The sequence below is a fragment of the Montipora capricornis genome, chromosome 10 (assembly GCF_036669925.1).
Source record: "Montipora capricornis isolate CH-2021 chromosome 10, ASM3666992v2, whole genome shotgun sequence".
Lineage (NCBI taxonomy): Eukaryota > Metazoa > Cnidaria > Anthozoa > Scleractinia > Acroporidae > Montipora > Montipora capricornis.
This window is the reverse complement of record NC_090892.1, coordinates 4505053-4529543: the sequence shown is the minus strand read 5'-3', so window position 1 is coordinate 4529543 and position 24491 is coordinate 4505053. Positions and strand designations below refer to the sequence as shown.

General features: G+C 38.3%; 1 protein-coding gene and 1 long non-coding RNA gene across 3 annotated transcripts; one reads left to right on the top strand and one right to left on the bottom strand.

Annotated features, from left to right (window-relative positions):
- The first annotated feature begins 40 nt into the window (after nt 1-40).
- Nucleotides 41-19715, top strand: LOC138019019 (zinc finger CCHC domain-containing protein 7-like). Of its 2 annotated transcripts, none has more exons than XM_068865687.1 (18): nt 41-160; nt 339-414; nt 1649-1743; nt 1842-1970; nt 2166-2224; nt 2342-2384; nt 2661-2692; nt 3264-3383; nt 4859-4960; nt 7709-7777; nt 9470-9505; nt 9943-10038; nt 12013-12295; nt 13652-13767; nt 14522-14608; nt 16204-16290; nt 18449-18529; nt 19363-19715. In XM_068865687.1, exons 2-18 carry the CDS (start codon nt 341-343, stop codon nt 19597-19599), a joined length of 1746 nt encoding a protein of 581 aa, XP_068721788.1. In that variant the 5' UTR covers nt 41-160; nt 339-340; the 3' UTR covers nt 19600-19715. The 2 variants fall into 2 exon arrangements, with proteins under 2 accessions (XP_068721788.1, XP_068721787.1); XM_068865686.1 differs by having other exon boundaries at nt 12013-12307.
- Nucleotides 19716-23051: 3336 nt separating this feature from the next.
- On the bottom strand, nt 23052-24350 carry LOC138019020 (uncharacterized). The gene is made up of 2 exons (XR_011126094.1): nt 24193-24350; nt 23052-23625 (listed from the first exon to the last, which is right to left on the bottom strand). It is a non-coding gene; the product is annotated as an uncharacterized lncRNA (long non-coding RNA).
- Between the last annotated feature and the right edge of the window lie 141 nt (nt 24351-24491).

Below are 24491 nucleotides of genomic sequence, written 5' to 3'. Positions count from 1 at the left end.
GCGTCTTACACGGCGCTACTCTGAATTATACGCCTGTCATATTTTATTGCTTCCACGTTGCAGTCTTGTGTTTTATCGTCGATTTACTTTTCTTTTTTGATACTTTCCTTCATCGACCTCAGTTTTTTTTGTTAAAATTTTCTAAGGAATTGATCTTCAGGTGATGGAAAATTGCTGTTGTTGCTTTTTCGTTTTTTGTTTTTAACGGAACTGTCGACTTTTTTTAGCCGGTCGGAAGTACCGGTCTCAGTGCTAGGCAAGGGCGATGCTAGGCATGGAGGGGGCTTGTGTCGTAAATCTTGTTTTAATTGATCTCATTTTTTACTTTTTTTTTCCAGTCATGAGTAGTGATGAAGACTTTGATAGCGAAGTTTACAGAGATTTCCAAGATCAACTGTACCACGAGGACTCTAGGTTGGTGAAATTCTTAGCTCTTATTAACCGAGTACAGACCGAACGCAGTGAGGTCTGTACACACGACCGAGGTCAAGATTCTCCCATACAGACTGACTAAGCTCGGTTAATAAGATGTTTATTATATGGCAAACAAGAACAATTTAATTCGTTTAATGTAACTGGTTTGTACTAACTGACATTTTGCTTGCGAACGGCGATGAGTGGCGATGAGCTGAACTTAATTCTGTCAAAGTTTGCTCGTCATCCTCTCTTTTGTCATCATGCTGTTTGGTACTTCCATAAATAAATATTGGGAGAAGCAAATACTCAATATTTTTGCATTTTAGTTTGCATCTTTTCACCGCAAAACATTACCGGTCTAGATGCCAGTCTAGATGGGAAAATCTAGACCGCGGTCAATATCGATTTCAGCCAATCAAATTCGTGAACTTGGTAGTTCCCAGTCCTTGTGAGACAGAGCCATATAATAATAGGCCATACTAATCATGAATAAATTTATTAACGTTATTAGAGTAACGGATGTTTAATAAAGTTGTAATAAAGTTTGCAGTTTTATTTCCTAAGTTTTTTTAAGAACTGAGAGTGAGATTTATAGATTTTACTCTGTCTAATGCCTGATGATTTTACTCCTCAATGCGGTCTGCTTCAGGGATGAATGGGTTATTATATAAAGGAATCATACCAAAATAATCACATTTAAAAGTGCAACACAGGACATATTTCCCAGTTGCTCCAGTGTACTGACAAATGATAAGGTATTGGTTATTATCTCCACTCTTGGTGCTGGAGTTGAAAAAAAGAAAGGTCTCAGAAATACATCCTGTGTGAATAGGCCATTTCCGAGTTCATGTCTGCCTCCTCTTCAAAGCGAGTCTAAGTGCGAAGTTTTTGTGACTTTAATTAGTACTACTTTACATAATAATGAAAATTAATTTTCATAACAAAAACTTTGCACTTAGACTGGCTTTGAAGAGGAGGCAGACATGAACTCGAAAATGGCCTATTTGACTGCCGCCGAGTGAACAGGACTATCGTCCTGGAAACATTTTGTTTGATGTCCTCCCAAATTTAGTTTTGAGAAAATGAAAAATGTCATTGAGGGGACTGCATTTGACTGATAACCGCTGTGAAATAAACTTAAAAAACTATACTTAATAATTTTTTTCAAATATAAATTCCACTACAGTTGAGGAGGAGGTAAATTCATCGGCTTTGATTTTTCATTTAATAGCAGTGAGGAAGACATAGAATTTGATATAGTTGAAGCTCTTTACAGCCAAGTGCATTATGCGTCTTCTCTTTTGGTGTCTGAGAAGCCCATTTCAGGTGTGATTTCTTCTTTCATTTTTTCTAGAGGTTCCTTTTTGCCTTTATAAAGAATATTGTTTACATGTCTAAATTAGCTGATCTTCCTGCACTTTTAGGTGGAAAGAACACTGTTAAAAGAACTGATGACAAAGACAAATCAATAATTGAAATCTCGAGTGACTCTGATTGTGATGACAACACTTCAGTTGATTGTGTTTCTTCTGATCCCGTATATAACTATCAAGGTAGGATTTTTTAAGTGTCAGTGACATTAATTTTATTTGATATTTTGAAGCTGATTGATTATTACTTACTGTATCTAAAATAGGAAAGTTAATGTTTACAAGTTAACTTACATGTAACTCAGATATGGATTGGAACAGTGGTTAATCATAGATTACCTAAGAAATCCAACCTTTCCTTTTTTTCTTCTTTTGCAGAGGTGATTAATTTATATTCTGATTTAAACAACACCCAAAGAGCTTCTCAGAAACTTGAGGTAATAGTGCTTACCTGGTATACATGTAAGTGAATTCAATCACCAAGTTGAAATTTTGTGATTTATGGTAAATTATTATTTTCACCCAAAAGAGGACATGCTTGTTGTTTATTTTAGGGGGGGCTTGAAAAGAATGAAGGAGAACCAGGGGAAATAATTGGTTAGTGATGTTGGGAACTTCAGAATGTACATAATTATAGTAAATTATAATTAACTTTATTCTCTCACACATAGGGGGACCCTCATTAATTATTCAGAAAACATACATTATAAACTACATGTAGTTACGATAGTCTTTTGCCCACAGATTCAAACAGAAACATACATACAATGTTCATGTACCAAAAAAACACAATAAACTTTGTAACATGTAGTATGTTTATTTGATTTCCTACTCTTGAGCCATTGGTAACTTTTTTTATTTTACTCATTACAGAAAACTGGCACTTGAATGAAAAAGACCTTGAGGTAGGAATTAAGCTTTGTTTGAGGAAACAAGTGTGCTTTTTTAAATAAATGCTTTTTGTAGCCTTTTTCTAGTCAGTTTTTCCCTTTAATAGACTAGTTGTTTTTCAGTGGATAAAGTTGCAAATAAAGGTTCCCTTTTCACTTGACAATGTCAACACAAATAATTATTGTGGTAAAGTGTGTCTTTGAATCATAGAAAGTTGGATAGTCTACTTCATTGAATCAATAATTATTACAAGCAGTGGTAGGAAATGTACATTACAAAACTACTCGGTAGGGAGTCATGCCAAGGCTTTGGTTCAATATTCCTCATGAGTCAGACTTTGAATGACCTTTTTAACAAGCTGAAGGAAAAGGAAGTTACCTCAATTTTGTTTTGATTTGTCAGTTCAGGTTTATTAATAAGAGATCAATAATAAGAGATCAATAAAATGACATGTAGGTCATTCAGGTATATTTAATAATGGAGTCAAGTAAATATTACATTTGATTAAGAATTTCCTCTGACTAGTCTTGATTGCAATAACTGAGACATCAAGCCATGTTCAATATCAGCATTGAATGTCTTTAGGACTCGACTAATACCAAACGACGTTCAAGATACTACTTACCTGGGAAGAGGCTCCTCAATGTAAGGTGCCACAACTGCAGTGGAAAAGGCCATTTATCAATGTACTGCCCTGAACCAAAGGTATGCAATAATAATTATTATCATTACTAATTATTATTATTATTATTATTATTATTATTATTGTTGTTGCTGTTATTGTTATTGTTACTATTATTTATTATCATTCGATGGATGTTTTACTTCCTTTTCATTGGCAGAGAGCCCACCATCTGACCTGCAAATAACTGTCTGCAAATAAGTGTTTTGCTGCCAATAATATTCTGCTCATGCGTAATTGAAATCATGCTCTTGTGTGAAAATGGCAGTTCGTTTTCCTGAGCTTTCAGAAAAAGATTTAAGGTCTCGGTAAATGAAAATTTTAGTACATTGCTCGATTTTGTTTTGTTTTGTTTTTTTTTTTTTTTTTGATTTTTGGCATGAGTGAGTCCTAAATATTTTATTTTGGGAGAAAAAGGAAATTAAAAAGTGCTTTTTAACCCTCCTAAAATGAGCCTTTTCTGTTTCCCGTCATAAGTTGCGCGCGAAAAGTGATTGACAGCCCCTGTCTATTGTGTGACAAAACACTATTACGTGACGCAAAAATCAAAATTTTCCCACCTCCAGTCGGGATCGGTTTTAAGCTATTGCTTTGAAACTTTCAGATATGATGGATAATGATATAAACTCAAAACGTGTTTGAGGAATTTTCCGATTTCCCTTTGTAACTCATTTTATGTCAGTTTGTTTGCACAAATCGCGCTCGAGATTCGACCTTTTAGTTTGAAATGCAATAATTCCGCTAATAAGAGACATATGCAAATTTCCACACACCCTTTTTTAGGTCTTTTATCTGTCAATCAGATGCAATAAAAAGGAGGTGAATTAATTAACAACCCGAAAGGGCTGGAGCTAATCAGCAGTAAACTCGATACCTCTGAGTTCGAGAGCAAAAAAATTAAGCGCCTTTTGAAATTCGATGAAATAAAATCTTTTATAAGGTAATTTAGTCTTTTAGCTTTAATTTGTAGCGACTAGAATTTTTTTCTGTGGGTACCTCGTTTTCATTTACCGAGACCTTAATTGTTGGGAATTGTGAAAAATAAAGTTAACTCAGTCAGTAGACAAATCTAGGATTTTCTCATTGTTGTCTTTAAAGACCTCAAATATAGTTTGCTTCTACACTACAACATTGAGTTATTAAGGGTTTAATAAGGCTTTCAAGCCAAGTGCCAAGAAGAAGAATCTAAGAGGAATTACCGGTACCGGTAATAAGCTTGCTTTACCAATAATTATTATTATCATCATCATCGTCATCATCATCATTATTATTACTGTTACTGCAGCAGCTATTGTTATTATTAGCATTTTCCCAGTCACTCATAATACCACAAAACAAACTCTTCACATTGTCAGCCACCTTCACCGTTTCCAGCATTTCAATGATCCATGATTGCAGAAGGCCAATGACATGGTGCTGCATTTTGCAATTTTATTGACAGACTTCTTTGCTATGCACAATTTACAACCTGAGGACAAACTTTTTTGTTAAATAACAGAAGATGAGTGTTTGCCATTTGTGTGGAAGTAGTGGTCATTTGAGGAAAAATTGTCCAAATGAAGTGTGCTTTAACTGTCGTGAGCCTGGTCACAGATCCAAGGTACTGCAGAAATTTGTTTTTATTTTCTTTAAAAACTAAGTTGGCTGTTATTCTTGTGCTACCAATGAAGAGATATACATATATATGTTATGTAATGTTTAAAAAATGAGCAGCAGTGTTTTATCGGGGTAGTTGATAAAACATGTGCTGCGAGTTTTTTGAACGGCTTCAAAAACATTCCACAAAGAGCGTGTCCCTCTGGACTCAAAGCAATGGTTCAAATTGTGAGAGGTGAATATTAGCATACAAGAAAAACCTTCATTTCATTTTCTGAATTATCTTTGAGATAATTCAGCAATAACTTGGCAATGATAACTTGGCTATAACTCGACTGTGTTTCGGGTTTGCATAACTGTCTCCAATTCTCTCAACTCCCCCTTGTATTTAGGTGAGGCTACGGAAACACCTAAAACGTCCTCTATTGCTTAAATATGTAACACCCACCCAAGAGGCCTGTACTCGAAAAAGCTGTTCCTGAGGTCCCATACACAAGACTAGGAACAAGTTTTTTCCCCAACGATTTGCCAAGGCAACTGACTTTATTCTACACATCATGATCAAGAAATTTCATTCCAGCTTAATGAGAGACGAGAGACAAAAACTACTATTGTAATGTTAGGGATCGAAGCAGCTTGGAGGTTGCCTATTTACCGAGTTAGGATTTCAAGTTGGATTTCGAGTTGGATTTTGAGTTCTATTTTCGAGTTGGATTTTCGAGTTAGGATTTTCAAGTTGGATTTTCAAGTTGGATTTTCGAGTTGGTCCATGTAAACTGCAGACCAGGGATAAAATACAGACCAAGGTTATAATGTAACTGTTGCAAAAGTCCAAACCCTTTAGATGTGCTAATTGTTAAGTCTCAGTATTGTTTTATGCCTAATTAGGCCTAAGGGTTTGGGCTTTTTCAACAGTTACATCATAACCGTAGTCTGCATTTTACCCCAGGTCTGCCGATGGGTCTAAAACATTGAGCACAGGTCACTCATTGCAGGTCATTGTTCAGGGGCACCCAACGTCAATTTTCGGAAAATATCTGTTCGGAATACGATTTGAGATCTAGAATTTTCGGAACATTTGTTGTAAAATTTCTTGCTTGTCTGCCTCTCCTAGGATTTTTGAACATCTGAAAAATGGTATAATTGCCCATTTTGAACGGATTTTTACCCTAAAAAGGTCACCTAGAATTTTCGGAAACCTTTTTTCTGGCTGAAATTTTCGAAAAGGTAAGTTTTTGATCCCTATAGTTTTTGGGATAACTAGACTTTCAGCTAGGAAATCCGAACAGATGAAAAATTTTTAGGGGATACAAATATGCCTATATCTACCATTTAAATACTCAAATATGTTTAACAATGCTATGTTTAAGTGGTTTTGAATTATATTCTCCTTGGGTGCCCCTGATTGTTTCACCTTTTGGAAAGTAAGGGTTAGCCAAATTGAGGGTCTTGGGCTACTTTCCAAAAGGTAAAACAATGACATGCAGTGAGTGACCTGTGGAATCTGACCTGTGTTTCAGACGTGCCACTGGTCTGCAGTCTGTATTTTACATTGACTGACTCGAAAATCCAACTTGAAATCCAACTCGGAATTCTAACTCGATAATTAGTCTGTCTCAACAGCTTGGTCCATGAATTAGGGTGTTGATGTGGATGCACTTGCACCAAGTTGAAATCCCAATCTGTCAAATGGCTGAATTTATCTTTGGAGGCATGTTCACTAAATACATTTCACTAACTGGATGCTTTCTACCAGGTGATATTATCCGCACCATGCTTCATTTTATAGATTTTAAAAGGGAATGCCTGTGAGGAAGCTTAATTTAATGGGGACGTAGCTTTTGAATGGACCTACAATCTCGGTCATAAAGAGTTGTAACACTTCGCTTGAACAGCAAGTGAAGCGCATCAAGGCTGTTAATAAGGTACCTCTCCTCCTCCCTCCAATCAACGTTGCATTTACCGGTTGGTTTTTGCACTCCAACCCATAAACATCAACACTGAAGGGGGAGAGGGGGCAAATTGCTGTCCGTGTTACAACATTTGTAACCAAGACTGTAGATGTTTTCATCACTTTCACCCACCTCTAAACAGTCCCCAATTGACGAGTAAAATCGTCTCCTGTTAGTATGGGTAATCAAATGTTGACGAGTGAAATTTAGGGAATAATTTTATGCATATTTTGTCCAAAATCTAATAATTTCCTGAGCCTTTAGGCAAGGGAAATAATTTATTTGATTTTGTACAAAGTGCAAGTAAAATTATTCTGCAATTTCACGAGTATACCATTTGATTAGCTATTAATATCATGGATGACAAATTATGTTCACAAGACTCCATTTTGGCACTGTAGGAAAAGTTGCCATGGCAACATTGTAATTTGACATGTGAAATTATAAAGCAATGCTGAGATTTTGTGCCAAAATTAAGCAGACACTGTTAATAGACACTGTTAAGTCTTAAGTGTTGCTCTCAGAATGCATAGGGTTTAATAGCTAATTATAATCTTGTTGTAAACAAGAACATTTATGCTTTCACAACTGTTCCCCCCTAGAGTAAAGACAACAAAGTTTTAAAACATTTATAAGAATGGATAATTTTCTATTACATCCTTTTTCATTATGCATTGCTTTCTTTTTTGCTTCATGGGCAAAGAGGGAATTTCCTTTTCATTGCAGTGAATTTCGTAACCTACTCGCACAAGGCAATTTTTGGTGTCTTGATTGTCACATTTTGTAATTAATTGTTCCAGCAATGTTCGAAACCTCGAAGGCCATTTGTTCGCTGTAGGCGGTGTCACGTGCTCGGCCATGTGTTGAATGTGAGTTGAACATTTTCAGTGAATAAAATAAAATAGATGGATTTATTTGAAATGCGGGTTATCGACGGAAGAGAGAAGTGATCTTCACACTTACCTGGGCAATTTAACTTGATTTGTGTTAATTGTTAATTTCAGTTTAGTGTCCCCAATTAGTGCTCCAGCGCTAGAACGACTAGACACTTAAATAAAGTTCCTTTCCTTTCCTACTATGACCGAAAAATCAGTTCTTCTTTTTCTTTGGATTTCAAAACTATGGTAACCAAACAGTAAGAGTGACCCAAGTTTTAAGCCTTGATTTTAAAAAGATACCGGTTTATTTTAACTGGAATTTTCCTATTTAATGTTTTGCCATTACTAATTTTAAAATCTTGAGAGAGCTGGATCGAGGGGAAAATGACGTCAAAGACCCACCTTTTTAAGAATGCAACGCGTGTCTGCGCGGCTGAATTGATAGGGAACTTAAGCAACGACGACGGCGACGGCAACGAAAACGTCACAAATTTGCATATTTAGTGGGCAAAAACAATAGAGCGTTTCCACATGACGTCACGGCGGCCACACACTTTGGTGTTCCAAGACAAAGGAATGGCGGCCATGGTGGTGTACCAAACTAATCCTCCGGGAATTGATCTCTATTTTTATGCAAATGCTTTCTTTTGTTTTAGTAATCTAATATGGCCACTGGTCACGTGAGTGAAAACGCTCTATAGCTTTGCACGCCCTGCACGTGCGTTTTTCACTTTTGTCCATTTCTTTGCCGTCGTCTGCAGAGCTTCTGCAGAGCAACAACGTGTAATAGCCAAATTTGAGGTTTTATGAACGATGTATGCACTTGAAGATAAATTTTCATTTTCTCCACTAAAAAAGCGCCGTTCCGACCAGTGTCACGAAGTGATTACAATAATTCAAATTTATATTGTGAGATAACGTTCTCGTTGCCGTCGCCGTCGCAGTTGCTTAAGTTCCCTATTTTGCAGCACGGGAGTTTAAAGGTTTTTAGACTCGTGTTTTGCACGTAGGGTCTATAATAAGCTGCATTTACACTCTGAATAATTTAAGCTAGTTCAAGTAAATGACGTCACTTTTCCCTAAATTTAACTCCAATGGCGGACCGTGAAGTCCAAAACTTGCACTCAAAGTAAACAACATTTGGGTAAAAATCAAAGCTTAAAATTTTGCATGTCAGTTGTTAAACAGACAAAAGTTGGTCCCAATGTCTGCCCCGACCAGTCAGTTAGTTAATTGCTGCCTTTGCTCTGACAACTGGAAATAGTTGAACTCTAGTTTTCTCGATTACGGACGATATACTTGCTTACAACCCTTATTCGTGAATAATATTGCTGCACGTCAAAAGAACCACACACTGGAGACTTTAACATCTACGACGGCGATGCAATTTTCCCTTTCGTAAACAAGCGATGCCATTTGGACGAGACTTGTCCCTTGCAAATGACAATACTTAATCTAGGACTAGGTTAGCAGCGTATGCCACTTAGAATTAATGACGTTAATTTGAAGCCAGCTGTGTATATAAAAAAAATTGAGGCAAAACAGTACCTTTTTCACGCAGTGGTATTTTAAACTTGAAGCTCACGGAGCGGTTTTTATGTAGAGCCCTTAATTACTGCTAGAGTTAGCATTTGACTCCGTGGCCTTAATTTGCTGATGTGCTTTGCTTTTGTTACTACACAGGAGTGTCCTGACCGCTGGAGGCAGTACCATCTAACAGTGAGTTAATTTTATCAACACCTCTAGCTCAGGGACGGCCTTAAAGTCTCCAGAAACTCTTTGGTCATTCCAAATGACATGATTCTTAAGCTGGACCTGAAATATTGCTCCTGGCCTTGGTTGCTCAAAAAGGTCTGGATTACGATATCCACCGGATAAACCACTGTTCAGCGGATAAACACTCGCAAAACCAATTGAGTTATCCAGTGGATAGCGCTTTCCACCCTTGGAACAACTGTACTGGGACCTGCATGTTAAATTCTCTTTCTAGTCATAAAATATCCATTTTAGACTATTTCGGTCTGGCTCTATGTGTAGAGAGCAAGAAAATAAGCGCATTACATATCTAATTCCGTTTTTGAATAGATCTTTCTCTTTGATACATGGCGAGCTGCGAGCGCACTTTGTACAATGATATTCTACTAAATTCCTTTCAGACAAAAGTTGGTCCCAATGTCTGCCCCGACAGACCAGCAAGTCCTCCTCGATCTGTTCACTGTTACAACTGTGGTTATCAGGGTCACTATGGGCATGTGAGTAATGTGTTTGAGTTGCTTTTTTTGCCATGCTATTTCTTCTCGGAATGGACGTTCAAGTGAAGAGGGGGGGGGGGGGTGGTGGTCCAATTGAGGTTCTGTGTGTCATTCAACCCTACCCTACTAGAGAGCTTATGAAACGATTGAAATTCACGTTTGGAGTAATATATTAAAAATGCAAGTGAAATTATTCCCTTATTTCACGAGTGTACCATATGATTAGCTATTAATATCATGGATGACAAATTACGTTCTCCATTTCTTCTCGGAATGATTGAAAACGATTGAAATCACGTTTGGAGTAATGTATTAAGGAGCTTACTAGATTTGCCTTCAACAAAGGACTGTACACGTTCCACTGGATAAATAACTATCAACCGTATAAGCCCTATCAATTGATGGTTTCCATCTGACGTCACGGCGGCCATGTTGGATGGCAAGAACAATAACCTAACTAAACTTTATTACAATGCAAATTCTGCGGAAAGAAATTGTATTGTATTGCCCTCCGATATGGCCGCCGTGACACGTGAGTGCAACCAAGAATAGAGAGATTTAGTGTGATTTTTTTTTTACTCTAACTCGTTTCCCTCATTTGAGAAATTAGTCAGTTAGTTAATTGCTGCCTTTGCTCTGATAACTGGAAATAGTTGAACTCTCTAGTTGTTTTCTCGATTACGGACGATATACCAGAGGACGCCTTTCTTACAACCCTTATTCGTGAATAATATTGCTGCACGTTAAAGAACTACACACTAGGGACTTCAACATCTACGACGGCGACGCAATTTTCCCTTTCGTAAAGAAGCGATGCCATTTGGACGAGAACAATTTTTCACTGATAAGTTTGTCCTTTGCAAATGAGGAAAAAAATACTTAATCTAGGACTAGACTAGCAGCGTATGCCACTTAGAGTTAAAAAAACCTTAGAAAAAAATTACAAAAAAATGTCGAACACGGTTCAATGGGATAAGAGCTAATGCACTTAACCTCTACACTACCGTAATAACGCTTTAAAGTATTTCAATGAAGCTAACCCTTACAATTTATTGAAAGCTAACCGGATAAAAAGGCTTGGTTACTAAGAATGGCATTGACCGTCAAAAATGGCATCGCTTGTTTACGAAAGGGAAATTAGCGACGGCGACGTCGGTGATATATAAAAAATGTAAGTTTTCATAATCGCAACTTTTCCGCGATTATTCCTGTTTACGTCGCACAAGATGGACAAAGTATCCTTTAAATAAATTGAGCTCTAGCCGTTTCAGAGTGAAAATAGAGAATGTTAGGATCATATTTGTATTATATACCATAGTTAATAGAGGGAAATGGTTATGAAACCCGACAAATTTCTTTGATGTAGGTTTTTGTTCTCTTTTTGGCCTTGACCTTGCACAAAACACAATAGTTGTTTACTCCGTACTGAGGAACTAGCCAATGGAAACGCGTTGGTTACGTAATTCATGCATAGTGTATGAGCGCAAACAAAAGATTGTGCACGGTCGTGGACTTTCCAACCTAAATGTTGGCATCTTTGTTTGCTCCTTTGATGTTTGCCGAGCTTCCAAACCAGTCCCCTCTATTAACTATGTATATACTCACGTTGTCATCATGAAAAAAAAAATTAAACTTGGTGATTTAACGATCATTGGTATGCAGAGCACCGTAAAAATATAAACGAGGGAGCTTGTGAAAGGGTGTGCCAATCCATTGTTTTGTTGTCCATAAAATTATCATTTTGTGGTATTGTCGATATCGTCAATATTGCTGTTATACACAAGCTTTGTAACATCACAGCAACGAACGGCTGCGCAAAAGAGTGAACCAGAATTGGACCTGTGAGTGGTGGGGGTACTTTTAAAAGAATTGTGGTGGGAGGGTATGTGTGCTTTTCACACCGTTTCAGATGGTAGTTATTGGGGCTAGAGCAGGATCCTCAAGTGGCGACAATATTTCTTTTTCTTGTATAAGGAATGTTTGGAAGAAATCGCATTTAGGAAAGGCGAGCTGCCTTTGCCTTTTGTTGTAAGATACGATGGGCATCACATGCCGTCAGGTGGCGAAAAAAATAGCACGGACAAAAATAAAACAGCGCGTGAACCCAGACGCCACAGAGCACACCACAGCAAGGCGGAAAGACGCTATGGAGAGGCTACTCAGCTCGAGGATTACGGCGCACAGGATACCCATGATTACGACCGCGACAGATTGTTTCCTAGAGGTCCTTCTAACAAAGTGCAAAAGCTGAACCACGGTAACTATCGAGGTGAACTTGAAATTACTTTTGTGACCTTAATTAAGTCATCTAGAACGTGACCAAAAAGTATTATTGAAAATTGAGCAAGTTTTTGAATGGAGTATTTCACTGCTCTAAAGCCTGGTTTTCTCTAGCGACTCAAGCACAAGCTTAAAGTGGTACTATGATCAAAAAATCATTTCCTTTTTTTCTTCAGATTCTGGAAGCGTGTTCGCTTAACACCTAACTGGCAAAATCTTGAGCTTTGAGTTTTATCCAAAGGCTGTTTATTTTGAGTGTAAGTTTTGGATTTCACGGTCCGCCATTACTCACGTTCAAAACTGGCCGATTGGACCTCAGAGGGTTGGATCTAGAGAAAATGACGTCATTTACTCACTAGCTTAAAATTTCAGCGTGTAAACGCAATTTATTACATATGCAAAACACGGGTTTAAAAGTCTGAAAGCCCGAAACTCCCGTGCTGCATATTAATTAGGCCGCGTACACATGCATTGCATTCTTAAACTAGTGAGTCTTTGACGTCATTTTCTCCTCGACCCAGCTATCTCAAGATTTTAAAGTTAGTAATGGCGGGCCAATAAATAAGAAAATTCCAGTTAAAATAAACAGGTGTCTTTTTAAAATAAGAACTTAAAACTTGGGTCAGTTAGTGTTTAGTTAACATAGTTTTGAAATCCAAAGGAAAAAAAGAATTGTTTTTTTGGTCGTAGTACCACTTTAAGTAGCTTAGTAAGTGATAACGAACATCGACATAAGCATCAAAAATAAACCATGGCCTCCGCCATTTTGTTGAAATGCTCAGGCGCGGGGAATCTGGAAAGAGTGCAAAGGCGTTGCAAATTTCCTTATGCTTATTCTGTGTTTCGTTGTCCCGCAACGCAAGCGAACGCAAGCATAAACGCAATGCGGGAAAGGAAAGATTTTGATCCTTGTGCTTACGCTTGCGTCAACCCCATTTTCACGGTGAGTGCTCTTGCGCTAGCTTCGCTAGGGAAAACCAGGCTGACGAAATTTGTAATTTCTTTGCTATGCATTTCTAAGCTTGCTGATATTGGCCCTACATACTGCTCGAGCATTCAAAGATAAAAACAAGCAAACCTTTTCCCGCGCTTACCGCCGGCTGCACATATTTATTTTGCCGTTATGATTGGTTGGTTGAATTGTGTGGGGCTGTTGTGACTGGTCAATTTTGTGAAGCTGTCTGTTATTGAAACAGTCGCATGTAAGTGGCACAGGATTCATTTGCTGTAGTCAACATGCTCGACCCTTCCCGTTAAAAAAGGAATGAAAATGAGTGTTGGATTTTATCATTTGTTTAAATACTAAATATTAGGTTTTCTTTTGATCCATTAGATTCGTTTAAAGAAGGCACGCACCAAAACGGTGAATTTGATAAATCATACAAGAACCATTCACTGACGAAGAGCGGAAAGAAGAGGCATGGTAGAGAGACTAATGAAAGGGACGAGGTATTTGTGCCAATTTCTTACAAGATCAACTTATTTTGATTTATCACTAAATTTCAAAAGTATGACCCAGGCGACCTTCTGACTACGCTTAGTCCGTCGAGCGCCGGAGATGCGAAAAATGAAAAACAACGGCACTACAAAATGTCCTTTTGCAATCTTGTTGCTCGCAAATTTCACTTGGTCATTTTTCTCAGTCCCACCTGTTGTTTTTTGGCGTTATCCTTTACTGAGCAAGAGAGGCCGCCCGTAGTCTCGTCATCCTTAAATTATTCTGCAGGAAGTCAGTTTTTATAAACTCGTAAAACGTTTAGCCGGTCACTTCGACGTTGGCATATGGTTGTGAACTCACACTTTGCAAACAGAGCGCGTGATAGATTCGGAGAGGACGGCCCAGTCCAGCCTTTGAAGTAATTATGTTTCATTTTGACGAAGGAGTAGTTTCCAAGAAGTCGCCATCCACTGTACCATGTTGTATTGCTTCAGTGAGAATAATGAGTGTAGTTGCAGACGTCAGTGGAAACTGATTTTCGTCGTAACAATATCTTCAGGTCCACTGAAAAGCTATGTCCCCTTTAGTTCTCTCTTTCCGTAGAGTGAGACACTTGTTGTATTTTGTCCAACCCAGACGATTTTATACTCGTCAATGCGAGCCGCTTTAAGAGTGAATGGTGTAAGAGACATAATCTTCTGAAAACACATATCCCTGCCATATCACCATCGTCATTTCTATTGACCCTCCCAAGTATTTTCTTAGCGGATCGTCGAGTTCTCAACATCAATTCCTATGGATGAAGGCCTTTTTGAGGAGTCATATCATACCAAGAAAAAGAAAATGAAAAAGGTAAGGTGGTTACCTTATTTTGAGCATGGATAACTTTGGTTTCATCACCCCAAAGGCGTTGCTTTATCCACAGATTTGTTTTGTAATAGTCAGCATAGCTTATACCCCATCCCGGAATGGGACAAACAATGTGCAAACTAACTCTGGGGGATACAGCTGGGCTTTAGAGTTTTTTCGCGTTTAGTATTTCTTATAAATTTACGTGTAAATACTTTGACTCGCAGAAAAATGTAGAAGGTGAAGGTCGAGAGGAAACAAAACTCACTGTTTCCCATGGGGCCAGTCATTAAGTGATTATTATACCTTAGCAGTTGTTTTCTTGTTTTGTTATTTATTTTTATTATTTGCTTGACGCGGCTGGCATTCAAATTTGCCGCTGTTTCAAAGGTACAAGACCTGATCACGTGCGAGTCGAAAGTTCAAGTCGTTGTTTCCCTAGGGAGTTAGTGAACTTTGACCCATGACACGTGACACGTTCTCCTCCAATCGGAAAACTTCTTTGAGTTGGGAGGTATAACAATTATTGTTATATACTCAACAAAATATCTCGTATTTGATTGGTCAATGACGAATGCAGAAAGAGGTTATAGAGTGCAATACAGTAGTTGCTATGGAAACAAAGCGATGGACTGATCTTGTTGAGTATATAATAAATAAAAAATCGTCTGAACTTGCTCATGCATTTCATAATTTATGGTCATTCGTTTTGAAAGTTCTCAAATTGCACGATCCATAGGCGAGTGCAATTTGAGAACTTTCAAAACATCATTCGTGCCCATAAATAAAGAAATGCACTCGAGTTCATACGATTTCCAATACTTCTACGGAAATCGATAAAATACTGCGATTTTCTGTTCCTAAAATTTGATACTATAGTATATTCGTCGCGCAAAGTGAAGATACTATTTTCATCGGGGTAACGAATTTTATCTTCTCGCGCGCTGATATGAGCGCAGCGAACAAGTGGGAGATACCCTATCAGAACGAGAAGATGAAATACGTATCTCAAACAACAACAACAACAACAACTACCACGACAACAGCAATACAAAATGTCCTTTTGCAAGCTTCTTGCTCGCACATTTCACTTGGTCATTTTTTCCCGCCAGTTGTTTTGAGCACGAGAGGCCGCCCGTAGTCTCGTCATCGTTATATTATTCTGCAAACTTACCATTTGCACCAAGTCAGTTTTTTAAGCGCGTCACTTCGACGTTCGACGTTGGCATTTGGTTGTGAAGTCAAACTTTGCAAACAGAGCGTGATAGATTCGCCAGTCCAGCCTAAGAAGTAATTATGTTTCATTTCAATAAAGACGAAAGAGTTTTTCCGAAAAGTCTCCATTCCAATATTCCCTGTTGTCTTGCGTTGCAGACGTGAGCAGAAACTAATTTCCGTCTTAACAACATCTTCAAGTCCACTCAAAAACTGTCCATTTTAATTCTCTCCCTCGTGAGATTGAATAGATTTTATTCGTCAGTGAGGGCTGCTTTAGGCGTAAATGGGACATAATCTTCTGAAAACACATGTCCCTGCCATATCGATCATCAGTCTCTCTCTCTCTTCATTTTCTATTGACACTCCAAATATTTTCTTAGCGGATCGTCGAGGTCTCAACATCAATTCCTATGGATGAAGGCCTTTTTGAGGTGTCAAATCATAGCAAGAAAAAGAAAATGAAAAAGGTAAGGTGTTTTTTTCCTGCCAAATTTAGAAAGTTACATTATTTTGAGCATGGATAGTTTTGGTATCATCACCCCAAAGGTTTTTTTTTACCCACAGATTAGTTTTCTTGTAGTCTGCATATCTTATCCCGGGATGGGACAAACAGTGTGCTACAAAACTGTGGGGGCATAGCTGGGCTTTAGATTGTCATCGCGTTTGGTATTTCTTATAAATTTGTGTGTAAATACTTTGAATCGCAGAAATATCTAACGGTTTAGTGTGGTTAAGCGAATACCTACGTTTATTATCGCAGTTGAATCCATCATTTCATAAACAATTATTATTTAAATGTCGATGAAATACCGGGATTTTCTGTTCCTAAAATTTGATATATTCGTCGCGCAAACTGAAGATACTATTTTCATCGGGGATAAGAATTTTATCTTCTCGCGCTGATATGAGCACAGCGAACGAGAAGATAAAATTCGTATCCCAAACAACGAGAACAACGACGACAACAGCAATAGTGTTTCAACATGACGTCACGGCGGCCATGTTGGAGGACAACCTCGTTCCCAGGGTCTCTCTTCTCTGCCTCCCTTGGTCGTTGGAAGAGAGACCCTGGTTGCGACTGGTCACGTGACCACCCAGAATCTGGGTGGTAAAAAAATCTGCTGGAATGGTAGGGTAACAGGGTTTTTGATTGTCATAGTGACAAATTTACTAAGGCAGGGAGAGAGCGGTATGTCGCTTGACTCGGTAGTTTTCGCGCTTAAGTCATGTTTGAAAACCAAACACCAAAAACGTTCAAAGGTGAAACAACTAAAACTACAGGCTTTGTTACCGACGTGGTTGCACGTGTTTCCTCTCTTTCCCTCAACAAATCGAAGCAGAACTTGGAAAACTTAGGACTTCCCGTAGCCGGCAGGAAGAACAGCAACTAAATCTTTCTTTAAATATAAACTTTCCAGGTAAATGACTTGTTTCACTTTGAAAATTATATCGTCATAGCCACCCGAAAGTAGCGCCTGCTGAACACACATCTCAGAAACTCGAGCGCCATTTTGAAACCGACAATTGTTCAACTTCACCTTCCCCCGGATGGTATTTTATCGTCCTCTCGACCAAATGTACTTGAGTACCCACCCACCCTGCGGTTTTGGATGAATAGATGGTCGCGTGACCAGCCGCAACCAGGGTCTCTCTTCCAACGACCAAGGGAGGCAGAGAAGAGAGACCCTGGGAACGAGGTTGGTTGGAGGACTGAAATATTCTTTTGGTAATTGAACTCCATTTTTATGCAAATTCTTCTGCTGGTCACATGAACGAAAACACTCTATAAAAAAATTCCTTTTGCAAGTTTCTTGCTCGCACGTTTCACTTGGTCATTTTTCTCCCGCCTGTTATTGTTTTTTCTGTGTTGTGGAGTTATCCTTGACGAACTGAGCAAGAGAGGCCGCCCGTAGTCTCGTCATCGTTATATTTTTCTGTAAACTCGGATCAATTCGACATTGGCATTTGGTTGTGAACTCACACTTTACAAACAGAGCATGAAAGAGACAGGCCGGCCCAGTTCAGCCTTTGAAGCAATCATGTTTCATTTCAGTAAAGACGAAAGAGCAGTTTCCAAGAAGTCGCCATTCCACTATACCCTGTTGTTCTTGCTACATTGCGAATGAGTGTAGGTGCAAACGTGAACGGAAACTGATTTCCGTCTCAGCAACATCTTCTTCTCCAAGGAGCAAGGATGGCACAGTCGGTTAGTGCGCGGCCTTGGTGCAAGAGGTCCTGAGTTCGATTCCCGGATCTCGCATCCTTGTTTCGACTTCTTTCCTTTCCGTGTAGCTAAGTAGCTTTAAATACCCGTAAAACGGAGCACTGATGGAGAGGGGGGAGTAAAATGAGCGCACCGTCGACCTCAGGTTTGTCAGTTGAATTACTGTTACGAGTTATCGACGTTAAATATGGTTGCTTTACTTTACTTTACTTTATGTTCCCCCTTAACTCCTCCCCCCTGAGAGTGAGACTTATAGATTTTACTTTGTCCAACTCCTGACGATTTTACTCGTCCATCAGGGAGTGGGGCGCTGCTTTAGGGGCATAATCTTCTGAAAACACATACCCCTCCCATATCACCAGTCTTTCTCTTCACTAATGACACTCCAAATATTTTCTTAGCGGATCGTCGAATTCTCAACATCAATTCCTATGGACGAAGGCCTTTTTGAGGAGTCATATCATACCAAGAAAATGAAAAAGGTAACGCCTTTGTCTTGTAAATTTGGTTACAGTTACCCCAGGTATTTAGAGCATGGATAGCTTTGGTATCATCACCCCACAGATTTGTTTTGTGATCGTCAGCATGGCTTAAACCCCATCTCGGGATGGGATAAACAGTGTAGGAACTAAGGCTCCGTCTCTATGGAGAAAAGTTCTCCCGGTAGAGGCGTCACGCGCCTACCGTGCACTATCACAAAAAGGTTGGTTCGGCTAGAAGGGTGACCTGGCTAGGCGGGTCACCCTTCTAGCTGGGTCAACTGGGTCAAGACAAGATAATGAGAACATGCGCGAGCGCTGTTTTCGCAGTCTCCGCGTGATCGAAACTGAGACGGGCAGCTCTTGACTCGGGCAAAAAGGACAGTTCTCTTCTCATCCAAACGCTCGCTAAAGTTGACTCGGCTAGGAGGGCGACCTTCTTACCCGGGACAATTTTTCTCCATATACGGGCCCTATTACTATGGTGGATATAGCTGGGCTTTAGAGTGTCATCGCGTTTCGTATTTCTTATAAATTTGTGAGTAAACACTTTGACCCGCAGAAAAATCCGCTAGCGGTTTGTGGGGTTAAGTGAATGCCTACGTTTATTATCGCAGTAGAATTATATATAAAGATCGATGAAATACTGCGGTTTTCTGTTTCTAAAATTTGATATCTTTTTGTCGGGGATAATGAAGAACGAGTGAGAGATATCCTATCAGCACAAGAAGATAAAATTCTTATACCCGTGCGGTCTTGTAACATCCTCTATTTACCATAGAAAGAGGTCCCAAGTGGTCAGTCCAGTTATGTAAAATGTTCTCTTGTTTTTGCAGCGAAAACAGCAGCACGATGAAGATAATTTACACCAAGACAACCCCACAGTCGGACGCAAAAAAATCAATCTACCGAATAACTACAGAAGATTCGAAAATTCACATCGTGAAAAGGACTTTCGTTCTTTCCAGGATGAAGACGCAAACGAAAGAACCTCCAGACCTAAGAATCGCAGAAACTTTACCTCGAACCGAGGGTTTCGATCATACACACATTTTAAGCGCTACACTTTTTAAAACTCTTGACGAAGGATTTTTATTCAATTTATTCAACTTTTATGTGTTTAAAATAAGAAATGAACTTGCATACGAAAATTATGGACGAATTTTCTTGAATAAAATAGGCTTGAATGAAGGATACACTTGTCTAAATTAAGGTAAATTTTATCCCCACTTGCAACTGTACAATTACATCATTTGCCGTGGGCAATTTTCACAACCGGACTTCTTGGAAAAAGCACGCTGCCATTCATGTATGGAGCTTCCATTATTAAAGAGAGCTTCTTTACTTAAAAAAACCCAAACACAACATATCATCGATTTTAGAAATTACTTTACATCTTGTCAACTGCTACATGGTTTGACGGCGAAAACGGTATACCAACTTACAGTTGAGTATGAGCGACACACGTAAGTTGGAAGAAAGACTAGGTAACCAAATGTTAATGAAGAATCATGGCAGCCTAATCGTAGGCGTGAAATTATATCAACAATTGAAAACCCCTAAACCTAAAAAGTTTAATACAAGTCGGTTCAAAATAATAACACCCCTTGGATTTTCCTTTCAAAACAAGAAAGATGCATACTGTACAAGTTTGCACTAAGTTTTTTCGTTCAACACGAAAACAGTCAAGGCCCGTGCAAACGATCACAACATTGTTGGCCAACAAGACGCAACATTGTTGGGCCCAACATGTTGCGAGCGTTTGCATACCATGCTGTGTGTTGTTACGTATTGTTGCGGCTTGTTGGAAGTTGTTGGATGAAGTTTGAAACTGGTCAAACTTCAGAGCCAACAAGTGGCAACATTTCTATTGTTTCGCGGTCATCGAAGCGAGGTCCAACAATGTTGCGTTCGTTTGCACAGCACATCCTTCACTGGCGAAAAATGTCTCATTGGTCAAGGCCTTGTCATGTGACTTCAATACCTCAAATCAAACATGGCTGCCATTCGGTGTTTGTTATATCAAATTTATTAGATCTCCGTCGACGAAAAAGACCCTTTTTCAGGCCAGTAAAACGAACGAATGTTGACTGCATAGTGCGTTTCTATGCCAGCGAGATTCTCTTTTAAGCCAACAGGGCTACGAGGGAAATTTCTTTAAAAATTTCAAGGTCAACGCGAGTCTCGGTTGCTAATGTTCGAGTGGAAATTCGTTTGTGGAGCTTACCAGCTGATGGATTACCATCTTGATTTCAAGTCATGCGTTTATCTTTTCAAAAGTGGAACAAAAAAGATACCACTAAATTTCCAAATGATTTCTCTTCCAACTAAATAGTTACACACTGTTTCCGCGGGGTCCCGCATCTAACAGAAAATGTTAAGATTTTAGCATTTTTTTTTTCAAAATTAAGTTGTTAAAATTGCCATTCAAATGGTCCATAGAGGAAAATGTATTAAGACCGAGGGGCAAATTAAGAAATGTATTTCAGTCGTTCAAAAATAAATTTTAAAGTGAATTTAGCAGTAATAATAACCATGTCATAGCACCTCATAATGGGTACACTAGAAGGAAACCTTTTAGTTGCAATTATATTTTGTTATAGTTGTTAGAAGCAAAATGCCAATTGTTTGCTTTCCTCCAAATTATAGAAATAAACATAGATTAGGTTAACTCTGAATAGCCAAAACAACAATATTTGATTCAGAAGTCCAGCTTACTAGCAGGGAGAATTTTACTGTAACAAAATATTACTACAGCTAATAATATGCTTTCACCACATTGTAGTGGGTTAGTGTGACAACAAAAATTCTTAATCAGGAATTGATTTCATCTTCCAGCAATAAAACAGCAGGATATAAAATTAGGTATTTTCAAAGTTTAGAAAACTTGTTGAAGGTGATTCAGTGCCACCCTCCAAAACTTCTCACAAATTTCACGCTGGCCTACTAAGTACTTCCAGTACAACAAATTATCTAACCAGTCTTTGCAGACCCTGGTTGCAACACAGCTGCTTCAATAATTTTAATCCCCTTGCATTAGATTTAACTTTTAGAAAAACCATAACTTCATATTTCCGTAATAATCGTTCAAAGACATTGAGCAAAAGCATACAAAGCTACATTTGAAAGGGACATAATCCTATGTTGCAGTTTTCTGGATAAGACTTCACAGAAATAACTCCTGTTACCTTTCCATATGTAAAGAGGTCCCATGATTTATGAGTCAATTAGTCAATGAGTCATGAGTCAATGAGACTCGAAGTCAATATAGCAATAATTTATTGATCAAGCCTAAGCCCTCATTTCAGTGATTAGGCCTAAGCACTCTCTAAAATTTTAGCTTTCATTTTATGGGTTAGGGTAACTACACTAACTCATTGACTCATGACTCATTGACTCATACTTAAGACTCATATGTAAAAAATATTTCAACATTAGATGCAATGAATTTTTAGCAATTGCTGTAAATAGTAAGCATTCCTACCATTTCAAAAGATGAATAAATTAAAGTTGAATGCAGTAAGTGTAAGAAGTGGTCCAATTTATTTAAGCTGTAATCAATTTCCATCCTTGCTTTAGTCCCTGGATAGGGTTAAACAATGGGGGTGAAGTGAAAAAACTACCCCAAGGGGGTACTGCTTATGATACTGAGACCAAACAGCTGGCAGAGTTGCTGCAGTACATTTAAGGCTATAAATCTGACAAATGAATGGAACTGTAGAAAAATTTGGTAAACGAGCAAGTAGCTTTTACTTATGAATTGTAAAATGCCAGTCATTTGTCAATTTAGAACTGGTTCCCCTAAGGGGTCAGATTTCTTTAGCCTACATCCAGAAAACAAGATTCTGTTACCTTTAAGAGTTGTTTAATTAAAAAACAAAAAACCCCTCCACAGCAAACTGCATCCTCATGTTTGGATTCTCATTGATTTAATGGCTTTAATGATATTATGCAAATTTGTTCTACAATAATACTCAAATACCAGAAAAGTATTTTAAACCTAACTCTTTTGCAAAGTTTACTCCTTGAGCTACCAGCTTCAACTTTGATACTTTGTTCTAAAAGCCAAAGCCGTTGTATAGCAATGGTGGAGGTGATGATTAGTCACTTTGTTTTGGTTCAAATGAAGAAAGAAAGTCAAAGTAATGATCACACTTTAACCCTTTCACCCCTAAACCGACCATACCTGGTATTTTACTCTGTCTAAAGCCAGAGTATTTTGCTCTGTCTAACACCAGACAATTTTACTCGTCAATGGGGAACCCCATGGAGTCAACGGTCTTACAGTACTTCTCAACATAAAGAAAATGAATTCTGTGGACTTGAACATTCCCAAAAAGAAATGCCATATATTCCAAATATGGTTGCATAAACTCTTCAAGATTTACCTGCTTCAGGAACTTCAAATCAATGAATATTTTGAATATTTTTCCTGAACTCCTGCAAACTTTGTACACTTTTTAATGGTTTGCCCTTTAAAAGTAAAATTCAGAAATAATGCAAATACAACTGAGGCTGTTTTGCATTATCTACAAGACAAGACAACAATATCCTTTATTCAAACACAATCATTATTAAAGCAATAACACATGCTTGTGGGGTCATGTGCTAACTATAATAAAGATACACTACAGGAAATAAAAGCTTAAAACTAACTATGTGACAGACATAGGATATCTACACATAAGGGATAAGAAAAAATCAACTGCTATCCAAAATATCATATTGCAAATACACCAAAAGGTAACGGTTGATTGACAAGTTCCTTGTGGAAAATGGTAGAGCATGTTTGAAGTCCAGCAGGACCAAGATGAGAAGTTATGATAAAAACTCTAAACATATTTTTTACCAAAATTATTTTACTGCCATCAACCCCAATGAGACCTTATGCATGGGACACTCTTTCTAGCTGCAGCTCCAAATCACATAATACATTAATAAATTTTGCCGTGTAAGAAAAGAACAAACATGTGGGGTGTAACCAAAAAAAGTCCAAGGCAATAAAGCTTCCTTTCAGCCTTTTCAGGAACAACTATCCACTGTCAACCATACTTGACTCAAAACAGAATTTCCTTGATCCAACAACACATAACAGTCCCCTAAAACCAAAATTACATCATTAATGCTTCCAGAAAACAATAGCAAAAAAAAGCTCAATCTATAGATACCTATATACATCTGTACCTACACTTTTGTTCTTCCAAACATTATGTTAACTAACATGGATTATGAATTTGAAATTAAAATCAAAATGATATCAAATAAATAACTTGGTAACTACTTGAACGCAAGGATCGTTGAGTTGTGACTGCTAAAAAGTATAATAACTTAGACCTTCACCAGAAAAGGGAATATAAATGACCTTAAAAGCAGCTATTTAAAATATTTGATACTAGGGTTACGTTCCCAATGAGACAATCACATTCAAAACCAAATTCATATCTGATCGAATCATTGATCATTCATGTAGAGGTGCCGATCGTAAGGTGTAACGCAGAAAAAAATAACCTTTACGTTGAACAATATTGCCATTTCCCTGCCACCTGGTACAAGCCAATTCACACATGAACGGAAACCTTAGGAATCCTCCTTTCTGCACATTACAGTAACTTTTTGTACCCGGTGGCAACAAACTTTCCACATTAAAAATTGCGCAAAAAACTCACCTGTTTCGCAGCTCTTTTCCCACGAAATAAAATTTTCCAGGAGCAAATTTTCCGAGGATGCAGGTTGGATTGGACTTTCAAACAACTTACACAACATAGACGTTCTCTAAGAATACATTCCACTTGAAACTGGCGTTAAAACTAGCCTTGATCGCTCTAAAAAGAACGGAAACCAACAAGCTACCGATTCTCAAACGGCAGCCATTATTCTGTTCTTCTCGGGAGTGTTTTTTTCACGAGAGCCAATGATAGTCCCGGAAACGCGTCACGTGGCATATCGCGCGACTCATGCGCAGACA

Coding starts and splice junctions, on each gene's coding strand:
- LOC138019019 (XM_068865686.1), top strand. CDS start 341: ATGAGTAGTGATGAAGACTTTGATAGCGAAGTTTACAGAGATTTCCAA. Junction 1,971..2,165: donor TCCCGTATATAACTATCAAG/GTAGGATTTTTT, acceptor CTTCTTTTGCAG/AGGTGATTAATTTATATTCT. Junction 14,609..16,203: donor AGAAAAAGAAAATGAAAAAG/GTAAGGTGGTTA, acceptor ATATTTTCTTAG/CGGATCGTCGAGGTCTCAAC.